Source organism: Photinus pyralis, unplaced genomic scaffold (genome assembly GCF_008802855.1).
Source record: "Photinus pyralis isolate 1611_PpyrPB1 unplaced genomic scaffold, Ppyr1.3 Ppyr1.4_LG2, whole genome shotgun sequence".
NCBI lineage: Eukaryota > Metazoa > Arthropoda > Insecta > Coleoptera > Lampyridae > Photinus > Photinus pyralis.
The window spans coordinates 51,080,085-51,093,841 of record NW_022170403.1 but is presented as its reverse complement, the minus strand read 5'-3'; the positions used below and the strand labels follow the sequence as shown (position 1 = coordinate 51,093,841).

At 36.1% G+C, this 13,757-nt stretch overlaps 2 protein-coding genes across 3 annotated transcripts; both read left to right on the top strand.

Annotated features, from left to right (window-relative positions):
• Positions 1-381: 381 nt before the first annotated feature.
• Positions 382-1,774, top strand: LOC116162605. Its single transcript, XM_031476255.1, has 2 exons — positions 382-1,552; positions 1,688-1,774. The coding sequence occupies exons 1-2, from the start codon at positions 863-865 to the stop codon at positions 1,715-1,717; spliced, it is 720 nt and encodes a 239-aa protein (XP_031332115.1). The 5' UTR covers positions 382-862; the 3' UTR covers positions 1,718-1,774.
• A 1,714-nt stretch (positions 1,775-3,488) lies between these two features.
• Positions 3,489-13,561, top strand: LOC116163772 (gametocyte-specific factor 1 homolog). 2 transcript variants are annotated; one of them, XM_031477886.1, is made up of 7 exons: positions 3,490-3,692; positions 9,459-9,543; positions 10,078-10,243; positions 11,555-11,677; positions 11,959-12,129; positions 12,983-13,170; positions 13,398-13,561. In XM_031477886.1, the coding sequence occupies exons 3-7, from the start codon at positions 10,100-10,102 to the stop codon at positions 13,474-13,476; spliced, it is 705 nt and encodes a 234-aa protein (XP_031333746.1). In that variant the 5' UTR covers positions 3,490-3,692; positions 9,459-9,543; positions 10,078-10,099; the 3' UTR covers positions 13,477-13,561. The 2 variants fall into 2 exon arrangements, with proteins under 2 accessions (XP_031333744.1, XP_031333746.1); XM_031477884.1 differs by lacking the exon at positions 9,459-9,543 and having other exon boundaries at positions 3,489-3,692.
• The last annotated feature ends 196 nt before the right edge of the window (positions 13,562-13,757 follow it).

Sequence of the window (13,757 nt, the reverse complement as noted above, 5' to 3'; positions counted from 1 at the left end):
AGGTAAGAATTGCATTCTTTTCTTTTTGCAATAGATAGTAATAATAATAAGTGATAATATATAAGGTCGTGGAGTAATAATAATAACATTAACGTCATTAATATGTAATTTATTTCCTTGACAAATTTACATTGTATGGAATTTGTTCGTTTGATTCAGAAAATTATTAGCAAAAGTAAAGTAAAAGTAGTAAAATTCTGGTTGGTAATTCTGAGAACAATAACTTAATCGCTTTTGCGAAAATGAAATTTACCTTCATTATTAAAGTAATGACAAAATTTTTCTCTTATTGTTTTCGCATCACTTGTTGAATTTCGAATGCTAGCTGGCTCCAAATCACGTAATGCAGTATTATCTGCGTTTGTGATTCTCCAGTTTGATGCTAAATAAAGCCTTGGCTGTGTTTTCATCAAGTAATTGTGTAAATAACAGCTCGCTGCTACTATAGTTGCAGCCTTTTTGGGCTCGAAACATATTGCTTTGTGGAAAATTCCAAATTTTGATCTGAGTATCCCAAAGGCACCTTCTACAACTGATCTAGCACGTGATAATCGATAATTGAATGTTTTTCGCTCATTATTGCACGCATTCTGTGGGTAGGGCTTCATTAAATGTTTTCCGAGCGCAAAAGCTTCATCTGATATGAAAACGTAAGGAAATGGTTCTTCTATATTTGGCAGAGGCGCTGGATCTGGTATATTTAAGTCACTTCTTTGATACAGCTCCCAGAATTTAGTATAGAATAGTACCCCACCATCGGATATTCGGCCATTAGCACCAACATCTATCATGATAAATTGTTTCTTGGAGTTAACTAACGCCATGAGAACTATGCTGAAATGACCTTTGTAGTTGCGGTATAATGCTCCAGAATGTGCCGGTTTTTGAACTGCAACGTGCTTGCCGTCCAAAGCCCCTAAGCAGTTCCAAAACTGATATGTTTCCCCAAAATCAGAAGCAATCTCTTTCCAATCTTCCTCTGTCATTGGCATCTGCAAAATTAAATGTATACTGTTTTTTTAAGATTCTCGATACTGATGGAGATGATAATGCAGATGGACCTAGTCCAGACCTAACACAACCACAAGAACAGGAGAGAATGGAATCGCAAAGAAGCGTTTCATCCATTTCCTCTGCAAACACAGTGATGCCGCCACCGCCTGCGAAGAAAGCGAAGAAAACCATGCTTGCAAAGCAAAATGAGTTATTAGATCGGGCATGTGCATATTTATCTGAACCCAACAGTAGCAGTAGTGGTGCTAACTCACTTGCATGTCATTGGGCAGAAACTTTAGACCGACTTGATCCAACTCAAAGATTGTATGCTAAAAAGGCAATCAACGATGTGCTATTTGAAGCGGAATTAGGAAATTTACATAGACATGCGGTTCAAATTAATACAGCCACATATATGCCTTATTTGCGCTCACCTCGGATATCTCAGCATTCACCTCAGCCTTCTCCCCACTCATCTCAACCATCACCCCCACCTCCACATTCACCTCAATCATCTCCGTACTCACCTCAACCTTCTCCGGACTCATCTCAACCATCTCCGCACCTATCTCAACCATTTCCACACTCATCTCAGTCACCTGCTACCAACGTGTTAACACCTCTTTCATCCCCTTCTCTCGCACTTGAATTTGAAACACAAGATTATCATCCTACATACTCCAATATTGGGTCACTATTTACTGACTTTACAGGAAATTAGTAAATAATTGCATTATGTTACTTTTTGGTTGAGATACTTTTCTCGTTTTGTACCCACTTGACATTTTTGAGTTTGTGTTTTTTAAGTTTTGTAAGAAAAGTATATGCTGTAAAAAATGTGCGTAATCTTTTATTAGACTTACCTTTATGTAAGATTGAAGAACATAAAGCAGCGCTTGACATGTGTCCATTATTGCCTTACTGATAGCAGCTGGTGACATTATAACCGAGAATTTTAAATCTTGAATGTTCCTACCGGTAGCAAGGTACCTTAAAGTGACAGCCAATCTCTCTTCCGCACTTATCGCCTTCCTCATAATCGTATCTTTTTTCGTCAAATATGGCTTCACCATTTCCAACAAGTCGTCAAAGCAGGCCTCTTTCATTCGAAAATAATTTGCGTAGTCTTCCTCTTCTTCTGCGTTTCTTATTTCAGTCAACAACTTCAAATGCGTATACTGATCTCTTTTCAGTAGCCACTCTTTAGTCCACCGTTTCCTAATGCGACGTTTTGTTGCACTCACAGCAATTATTATTGCAATAGCAGCTTTTTTTTTTACGAATATCCATAGTTTTTAACACGGAATATGTGTTTATTCTAGCCCGTTCTCAATTAGACTGATATCAGTCTGAATGATCATGTAACCATTGAAGGGAGTCCATCAGTTTGCGATCAGTCAATTCCTGATCAAGGTCATGGACTGAACTGATTCCAAACTGAGCGTGTAACCCCCGTCTAATGCGACCTATTGTAATACGACTATCTTGTGGCACGAGTGGCGACGCGAAGCGTAGCCACGAGTGTCCGCAAGATAGGAGTATTACAATAAAGCATTGTAACACGCGTTTTTCATACTATTTTTTCTATTTCGGTGCTTTAATTTAATTAAAAAAATCATTATCAGAAACTATAGGGAACATTAGAACTAACATGTTTTATGTTGGGAACACTTTTTATGCCGTTGTTTTAGGTTGGCAGCGTAGTAGAGACCATTTTGAAGTTCATAACATGGAAGTATCATATATATAAGAGTATATATATGGGAAGTACCCAACGAAGTACCTACTTGTACTAACTAGTAACTGCCAACTTAAGAGATGAGTTACCAAAAAAAAAAACGACTATAATCACTGTCTTTGTACAACTGTTTTCGGCCGAAAACAGTTGTACAAAATCATCATTGTGACACCGAAATAGGAAAAAGTTCTTCCATCCATTCTAATAGTTTAGATAAATCTCAGGTTATTGAAATTCGTTGAGTGACTTTAGGTTTCCCTTTGAGGGATCATGATTGGCGAGCCACTGCCTGATCCAAAAGGCGTCGTTGTCTTCTTTTTTTTTCTTTTTTTTAAAGAGAGTAACAGCAGAAGCAATAATTATCGATGCGGCAGCAATATTAATTTTTGAATTGCTCATATAATTATAAAATAATCAGTTAGGTGAGTTTTAAATAACAAACCTCCAGTGCGTACCACTTCAATTAATTTAAAAATTAAATATTACTAAATTGCAAAAAAAACAATGAATAAAGAAAAAACTTGCAAGAAAAATAGCACCAGTTCTAAACAAGAAAATGTCAGAATGTCTTGCAGCAATTGCAATGAATTGCTGCAAGAATTGCAATAAAAATTGCATCGTCTAATACGGTCTAAAGTAAGCGCTGCAACAGCGGGCAACGAAACAGGTGTACCCCTGACCAATTCAAATTCAAGGGCTTGCGGTTGCGCATTGCTAAGGGAGTCACGGTGCAACAGAGACGCAAGTGTTGGTTGATGGTCTATGGCTCTGTAGTCTGTGCTAACTGTTAACGGCTAACGCTAAGTGCTTTAATTTACGAACTGCATCTGAAGAAGACGGTCGTTCATTTTTAACATTTGTTTGGCAAAGAAATAACATTTGTCGTTTATTTTAAGTTAATTTTATTCTTGTGTTAACTTACCTATATACAAATCGGCCTCAAGATGATGTCCAATAAGTAAGTGCCATTTTGTTTATTTAATGTTATCAAATATATTAAAGTGAAAGTTATTCAATGATACAGATGTTTTGTCCATTCGGAATATTTGTAGGCACGCCATTTTCGCTGTTTTGTTTGTGAAATTTGCTGCTTTAAGTTTTAGCATGAATTTAATCTCCGTTCGAGATTGAGTTTCTTTCATCGCTGTCTTCAATTTGTTCTTTTGTGTTGTTTACTTTCAAGCAGTTTACGTTCATCTGCTATAACTGCAGACTTCCACATTCTGTGATTAAGTAATATCACAGCGACATCATCATATAATGGGCCCTCGAATTGGAGATGGAAGCAAGTGCTGGCGTAATGGATCGGGTAGATTAAAGGACGATTCTCCCATAAGCGACACGTACCAGCGCGGCGCAACAAATTATCCTTTTGGTAGTTTTGGTGAGAGAACAAACGGCCTGGTTCAGTTCAGTTTTAAAGCATGTCTTCATCGAGTAATTCACCTAGTGATCATCAAATGATTGCTTTGGTAATGTTGGCCGAAGTTGAAAAAGAAACAAAAAAGAACGAAGTGGAAATACTGGGTGCAAAAACTTTATAAAGCATTTTTCTGAAGGCGAATTCCATTTATTGAGCGTCTATTAGAATACTATAAAAGTCTGTATAGTCTTTCACAGCAACAATTAGTTCTTTTATTTTACACTGGCCTTTTTACAATTATTGTGAATAAAATGTTTTATGGCCGTTTGCACCTACAAATTAAGTGGAGCTTATCTTAAGCGTAGCTTAAAATTCATGGCACCGATTATTTAGACAATGGTTGCCATGGATTTTAAAGCTAGGCTAAGCTCAGCTACACTTAAATTTGTCGGTGCAAACGGCCATTAGTGCGTATGTATGCGGCAGCAGCCGATGCTGCTTCTCAATTTTCACATAGCAGCGACGTGGCATACAACGCTCTGCCGACAGTTAGATTTTGACACGCCGCGCCGCTGCTATAGTGAGAATTACCCCATTTAAAAGCACACAAACTTCTGGAAGCAGCAAATGCTGCACTGCTACGCGTCGCCTATGTGAGAATGGGCCTTAAGATACTCTACTATTCGAGCGAGAATATTTCTAAATAAATATTTTGTTTACTGGTGTGGAACAAGTTTGAATTTGGTTATTTTGAACTTGGCAAGAAAGTCATCAAGGACACATAATAAACATAAACTTTGGCAGGCAGGAATCTAATAGAACACCTTAGTGAGTGGGGTAAGGTTTATTTATTCATGTTTTGTTTATGTTCACAAGCGTAATAAGTAAAAAATTTAATTGAAGATCAGATATGAAGATCTTTAAAGTATCAATATAGGTAATGGCCCGTATGAATAAAAATAAGCAAATGCTTATACTTGCAAAATTCAAAGTAAATACTCGGTAAGTGCTCCTTCGCACTGGGCGACTTAGCAGCGCTTCTAAGCAGAAGGACAGGACGCAGTGCAGTGCTGCTAAACCATGCTAAAGAGACCAGTATGAAGGGGTAGTTATGAGTATTTACTTTGAATTTTGCAAGTATAAGCATTTGCTTACTTTTATTCATACGGCCCAATGTGTATTACTGGCATATTATGTTGTCTTATGTGTACTGTACTAGGTGTTCCAAATTGCTTGTTTTCGATATGGGAATATTTTGAGAACTGAAAGAAATAGAGTGATGAGGTTTACACTTGTAGTTACTTTTCAAAACTGCCGAGATTGATGATGTCAATTTTGACCTATGACTTGCGTGAACCTGGCAACAGCGCGAAAATCCAAAAATGAAATAAAAGTTTTAGCTCTATATCTCGGTTATTTGTGGCCTTGTGGGAATATAAAAAAAGTAGAAAGAATAATAGTTATGTAAAAATAGCCTCTTAATAAGGGGATATTTCAATACTGCCCACCCCTGGATAAGTGGATATAGCACGAAAGTTTGTTTTTAGCGCATTTTCTGAAAAAAATACGCTATTATATTCGTTATGGCTGGCTGTCCGACTGAGATCTCAGCAATTACAATAGCTAAAGATTTCAAATTTTCATTAAAAGCTTTCTGATGTAGTGTAGATGTGCAGGCTGTAGTCTATTTTGGGCTCGATTTTGGGTTAGATTCCTCGTGAGATCGGCAATTTTAAACTTTGATAATGAAATACTGATCTGCATTACCAAAAATGCGCTTTCATCATGCGTATGTTGATTTTCAACTTGTTTGAAATAGATGGATAATATTTTTTGCACCAATAAATGCCTTTTTTTAAGGGAATTTTTCGAAAGAAAAAAAAATTCCCCTCATACGAGCCCTTATGTGAGGGTTTCGTCCGTCTGTTCCTCTTCTAACTCCAGACCGAAAAGAGATAGCGATGTCAATCCTTTGCCAATCGATTTCTACAAGTTCAAGGATCAGTGAATTGAATATGAGCGGGTTTAAAAGTGGTTTCCGAATGCGAGCAGAGCGGCAAAAAATTCTCCAACTGAAAATCGTATGATTCTTCCGTACCTTGTTTTAATTAGAAAAAGACAAAGTTATCAGTACATTTGATAAGAAAAAAATTGAGATAAATAGGGAAAACCGTTATTCAGTCTTTAAAATGTCTAAATACAAGTATGCTGTGGAATAATAGCTCATATTTCAGGAAATACTCAAAGTAACAGTATTTTAATTCAATTTGCTCATTTAACTTAAATCTGACTGACATCGATGTCTATGATTTACTCAGACTTTAGATTGATTTTATATAGATTACATTGTTTGAGTATTTCCTGAAATATGAACTATACATATTCTAGGTCCTACTTGTATTTAATCAACATTTGCAAAACTGAATAACGGTTTTCCCTATTTATCTCAAATTTTTCTTGTCAAATATACTGACAATTTTGGCGCTCTATCTTAAAAACTAAGCAGCGTATGAAAAATATAAGAATATTCCCTTACCAAGAGGCTATTTTTACATAACTTCAATGTAATGTAACTTACCGATTATAGGCTATGTTAGGAATTATACTAATTTCACTAATAATGTACCTCCCCATGCCAAAGGGCTTTTGTGGACTCATTATCCTAACTTTTGTTATTAAGGCTGCGGCTTTCATATTTTATTTCCGCTTCGGCAGCCATTTTTGTACTACAGGGTCATCAAAATGGCGGATCCGATTTTAAACATTAATAAGTAAGGTTGCAGTTCATTATCTTAATTGTCACAGATTCCGGATTTTTGTAACGTAGAAAACGGTGTGGATGTAACAAAAAAAACGCGGCCACAGACTGCGTGGTCTACAATCTGTCAAGATTGGGCGCGAAGATGTAGTATGCGCATACATAATTAATAATGACGTCACATTTCTCAACAAAACATCCACGGGAACTAGATCAAGGTGAATCAACATGGCTATGGTGACAATGCATTCAAATTAATTTCTTTTTTGTCCTCTTATCTCTTTTCGTAAAAATCCAATATGGTGCCCATAAGAAATAAGAAAGTGGCTTCTACATTTAGCGTGATATGGAAATTCCGAGAGAAATTCTGATAACTGATTTGGATGGAAAACGTCACTTAACCTAATCCTTTTCTTCAATAAATCAAAGTTACCCATGCAAATCCACTGGATCCGGGACAACCTGTATATATTTCGTACAAAACGTGGCACCTCGCTACTTTTGAGTGATATGAGTGCTACTAAGAATTTCAGTCTCACAACAGGAGTGAGAGACAGTTAATATCCTTTTATAAAATAATCACAAGAACTGGAAAATTGGTGGCGAGTGAGATCCAAAGAAGATCATAAATTGTGACTGATGATGACATTTAAATTTAGCAAATACCTATGCATTTAACTTTTATGTGACAAGTGGACGTGAAGAAGTGGACTCGTTCATAAGACATAACAGCCACTGATACGCTACCTCGTAGTGTTTCGGTAACAGTTGTGATCTTATGTCACGATTCCTACTTTGACATATGTAACGCTATTAAAAATGGCCTACTGCTCCCTAAAGAGCGTAAAACTAGCGACGTAATTATAAGACGTATCGATAACTGTTCCACAACAGTTGTGCCTTATGAACACGCCCATTTTTACACCTTCAAAATTGATTTAGAGCTCATAACTTGGGAATGGTAGCATTGGAATGCTCAAAGTAGCGATTTTTGAACTCTTCTTTACAACTTAATGGATCCCATTTGATCATTTTTTCAATACACAAATAAGGTAGAATTTATTTAAATTTACTTAAATTAATGATTTAGAAGACTCAGTGTCCTCGATCAAATTTTGACACCTGAAATAAATTTTGGATGTGAAAAGAGAACTGATAGGAACACTACCTGGACCGCCCAATGGGTTCGAATAAACACACAGTCACTTTATAATCACTTTAAATAAGTTCTCCTCAGTGAATGATATCGACTTTTTTCACGATCCCCTAAATGAAATAATAAATCAAATTAGATCTTAAGTTCTAATGTTTGTTCAGAGCCCCAGTGCTATGTAATTGGAATTTTTATTCTGTATGGTGTCTGGTTAAACAAATAAACAATTATTTGATTGACAAAGACAAAACTTTATTCTGAGACACATTGTAATGTAAAAATGTAAAAATTAAAACAACATTCCTTGAAGAAAGACAAGCTTGCAAAACTGGATTAAACAAATTATTCTGCACGCAGGCGTTCGACAAGTAAAATAAAATCTTAAAATTGCTTATGAGATTTTTTTTCTTTTTTAAAAAATCCAAATAATCTGGTCGTATGTGATTTGCGATATTCAAGCACACTTATCAAAGACACATAAAAACACTCGCTGACAGCTTCAGGAAACTTCACTTTGTTTTTAAAGAAACTGGACTCAATAATTGGAACTAGCATGATAAACAAGATGAAAAAGATTCCGGGCGGCTACTGAGACGGTAGAAACTTTTCACTTTCACCAAAGAGCTTTCACTAAGCAGACAACTGCTTTGTTGAACTTAAACAACTTTCCACAAAGTTTTACAACTTCGGGGATAATTTAAATGCTGTATTAAGACTGCTCTTCTCTTTGCTGTTCTGCTTTCTTTTCGAGTTTCTTTTACACACTTTCTTTCTAAACTGACGAACTGCGTCTTCAACAAAATTAAAAGGGCCATACGCCCGTAACTTGGCGTAAACTAATTTACACACTTTTTTCGCCATCACGAACTAACACCAGCAGCCCCAATTTTGCCTTTTTTAAGGGAATACCACTCCTATCATAGAATAAATTCCTTCCTCCGGTATTTAGAAATAATGCACCAATCATGATTAGATTAGATAACATCGGCTGCCAAGGAACGCGTCTCCACTTACGTCGAAAATATTGCGCACATCGTAGACCACCTGTATCTCTTGTTATCAGCACCTAAAGCGACTTACGTCCGATAACAAAAACCTCTTATCGCAAACGACCAGATGTGCCCACATTTAAAGCATCTTAACTAAATTGAATATGAATTACAATAATTCTAAAAGGAATAATAACGCTACAGAAATACAAATTCAAATAAACCAATTCTGTGCTTACTTGTAAATTATCCCTCAGGTTTACTTTACTCAAATTGAAATAATTTTCATATACAGGGTGTCCCATCATTATTTTAGGTGTTTCAACCGAAATAAGATCTACAAGATGTCGTTACACAACAATATACATATTTAACCAGTAGTTTGTACACACCTCTATTATACACTATATCTAATTAAAAATTTAAAGTTACATTAATGAACAGGTTTCACCATTTTCTAGCTTAACACCATTATGTGCATTCGAAATCAACTACGAGCCTGACGCATGTGAAGCAATACTAAGGCATTTACATGCTCAATTGAAGGTATGTAATGATAATGTTATTTTCTTCACTCTTGTATGCTAATGTTGGCATGTAGTAACGGTGCGAGGATTGTCAAGCATGTTTCATATTTAGTATTGCTTTGCCTGCTTTATTTAAACTTGCTTATTGAAAGTAAATTTAGCTAATGTTAATGTTTTTCTAGTTCTTCTAATTTTAAAAACATCAAGTTACCGCCTTATTAGCCGAGAAAGTGGTTGGATGAACTCAATGTTGCAAGTCTTTTAATACTCGCCATTACCTGTTGTTTCTAATGTGACCTTGACAATGAACTCGAGGTTACATTCTGGGAGATTTTCACAACCTATCTGCATGCCGTGGACATAGATCTTCTACCTATCACCTTTGTTTAATCTTTACACAATTCCTGAGTTCCGGGTCGAAACCTGGCAACATTTTCAATGGGCTCTAAAAATCTTTGTACAATAATTGAAAAAGTATCTGCGTAATGGTTATTGGTTATGATTGTTTTTAGTACCCTAAACTCTATTCATTAGCAATAATTGTTTGTTATAGGGGAGATGATGTTAAACGACTTATGTGCCCATACAATGCGGCCCATTTAATCTTGGCGCATAGGATGCAACAGCATCTTGTGAAATGCAGACAGCAGCATCCCGAAATGCAACGTGATGTCTGCCCGAACAATTCGACTCATGTCATTCCCGCGCCAGAAATGCCAGTAAGTATTCTTTGCTACACAACTCGTATCTCGTGCAGAAAAATTGAATGCACTCACATTACATGGCGAATTAGACAAACGTTGCTGTTACATTGAGTTCGCCACATAATGTGTATGAGTCGCACATGGCCAACGTAGCTGTTAGTCAATGTTCGCCTACAAGTCTGTAAACGGGCCTGCTTCATCGGACAATTTGCAATGCTGTATTAACAATGCGAAGTTCTATATTGGAACCTGTGCCTATGCAAGTCCCCAAAATTGCATTTATTTTTAACGCATTTTTTAAGAACTTTAAAAGATGGGGGGGGGGTAACACATGTTCTACCCGTCATGGTATTCTAATGAAAGGCCTCATCGAAATAAATTGGTTTGTACAAACTATAACTTCCCCGTGCGATTCTTTTTCGCGATCAGTGAGCGGCGGGGCCTGAGGGGGGAGGGGTTAAAAATTAATTTGACCTCTCATTGTATTCTAATTAAAGGTCTCAACAAAAGGAACCGTTTTCTACCAACTACTGCCCTTCTTTCTGTCCTCTTACCAAAGTACGGGGAGCAGGAGAAGGGAGGGGGGAGTGGAACTAGTTTTATCCTTCATGGTCCTCTAATGAAAGGTCTCAACGAAAGGAATTAATTTCTACCAACCATAGCCCTCCTCGACCTCTTATCGTGATCGGGTATATACCTCAAGAACGGATTGTCGGAAGAGGGTACTCACAAAGGGCGATATGGTGAAGGACATCGTCTAGGTATGTGAGTTTCAGGGTAAACGAGTCTGCCCAATGAGACACGATTTGAGACTGGTAACCTTGCAATTAATAAACGTCAACCAATTAATTGCCTAGATATACCAAAAAAGCAAGCGAATTTTTATTTGTGGACGTATAGAAGATAATGAAGGGTATTGAAAGCTTGCTGTACTATGCTGTTGTTATAGAAGCTGCACTTGGTGTCTCCACGACTTTAGTTTACCCTGAGATTCACATACCCACTATGCATACCCACAACTACAGTGCCCCCTATCTGTGACCACACATTCTGTATTGAAAGCATAGGGCTAATAGATATAACAATTCTGAAAAAACTTCACAAAATCAAGTTAGTAGGTAATTTAAAATGATTATATTTAAAAAAACTATAATGGGAAATAAAATAATTCGTTTTAGAATTTTAGATACTCTAAATTAAAATCTTGTATGTTGATTATCACTTTTTTTTATCGATATTATACTGCTTAGGTTTTAAAGTTGACCCATATATATCTATATTTAGTTATGTATTGTAAGTATGTATTATAAAGGATTCATGTTTTAGTTTCATTTGGAGAGCTGCCCTGACAGACAAAATTTGGATAAATTTATATTCACAAGCTCATCCAGTGAGGAGAAATTTCCCGTTCCAAAGCTGAATTTAGAATCTACTGAAACTTGGGATGACGTAAGTACTTACCTCTTAGCAATTTCCTTTCCGATTTCTGATTCTAAATGTTTAGTTCTGTATATTTGTTTTTTTTTTCAGTAGTGCTTTTTCTACAAAGGCGAACTATATTTTACCTTTAAAAAATATTGATCTGATCCTTTTCTTCCATTAGTTACACTGTATTGCCCTATTTTTTTTTATTAAAAACGTGCTAATTTGTACAACAGATGTATATTTTGTCATATCCCAGGTCTAGCAACTCGAAACCAAAAATCAAAATCTCGTCTATTCTTTTTTAGGAATATCGTCCAACCTACAACCCCGAGGCCCATTGTGTGAATAAACCAGTGCTGAGGAACAAGAATGGTTTACCGCAGGCGCAACGACGACATTTCAGAATGGAGGAGAGGCAACGAATTCAAAAATTTGACACCAAGGAAAAGGAACCAACACCGAGAGAATTAGAACAGGTAAAAAGTTAACAAAACGTTCTATATTAATGAATGGGTATTCCTGTGAACTGTCAGAACTGTAAATTTTAGCGCATGGTTCCAAGCAGGGGCAAAGCTGTGGACACCGAGTTTTGATTGTCAAGCAACTTTTTACGGAACAATGCTAGTTATCTAAAATGTTCCTTACAACACAAATAACAGATTGCTAACCTTATGCATTTTATGAGTAACACATTTAGGTATACTTAAAAGCGCCTTCTATTGAGCAGCACTATAAACATGTCACGCCTAAAACTGTAAAATTATGCTATTATCTATTGCATAAATCCAGAAGCGTCATTTTACAGTTTCAGACGGTACCTCTTTATACTGCTGCTCAATAGAGGGCACTTTTAAGTATACCTAAATAAAATGCATAAGGTTAGCAATCTTTTGTTTGTGTATATTAATTGATTTGTGCTTATAGTAGACAAAATGTTGTTCAACTACTTTGGTGTCAGTAAGCAGCCCCGATTTTCATTTGTTTATTAGCGTTAGCTTTTGTTTCTTCATAGGTGTCCATATTGGTAGTTGACAAAAAAAAATTTGTCTTAAAAACTAAATCATCAAATTTTCGTTTTTCTCAAATATCTTGAAATCGAAAAAGTGTGTTTAAAACAGTGTATGTAATCAGCTTGTAAAACGTTCTTCTCTTCTAATAACTGAGATTCCTATAGTGGGCATCTAAATAAATACATTGTATGTTGATACATACTAGGTGAATAAAAGAAATTAATGTGCAGTGCACTAATGTTTTGCCTATAGTGTCATGGTAGTCATTTGAAAGTGTGCAGGATATACTAATAGAAATACTGATTTAATTTTGTTCCAGAACCTGCCCCAAAAATTACGACGCCCCCATGGAATGAGTATGGCAGCAGGAAACCAGCAATGTGTTGAAGACCCTAATGACATGTCTCATTTGATGAACCAAATAGATATTGGATCGCGTACTGTGGCATATCCTAAAATGGCAGCTAAGCAACCTGATGAGAATGAACAAATTTCTTACGCAAAGATGTAAGTTGTGGGTTGCATGCTCATAAGAGATTAGATAATAAACTACTAGTGATTATTAATTTTGGAAAATTGAGAAATTATCTGCAGTCTTACAAATTGAACATTTATGTAAACATTTTAGTGCGCATGTGTGGTACATTTTTCTGAATATCAAAAAACAAATACCTAGACAATCATTTTTTAATTCTAATTAAAGTTTTCACTAAGTTTGTTATTCTGTGTTTCAGGGCGGGTGTAGGGCAAGAACCCACAGGATCTGTTAAGAAGGTTGGACGTGGTCGAGGACTGGCCCAAAAAAATTGTTAGTTTTAGAAAATATACGCTTACTTTTGTGTTCCTTTTTGTTATTCATGTTTGTGTTTCAGTAACAAGTAAATGATATTATTTTCTATTCTGAGTTCATATGTAATCCAACTTATATGAAAACGAATCACTGTGTATCAAAATAATACATGACTACTGTTTTAAGACAGTTGACTTCAATTGATGAAGTCAAATCCCAAGGTCCCCCTTTCAGCACGTACTCCATCAAACTTACACAAAATGCCTCGCAAAATGCTATTGTCCACTAGGAAGCCTTTACTCTC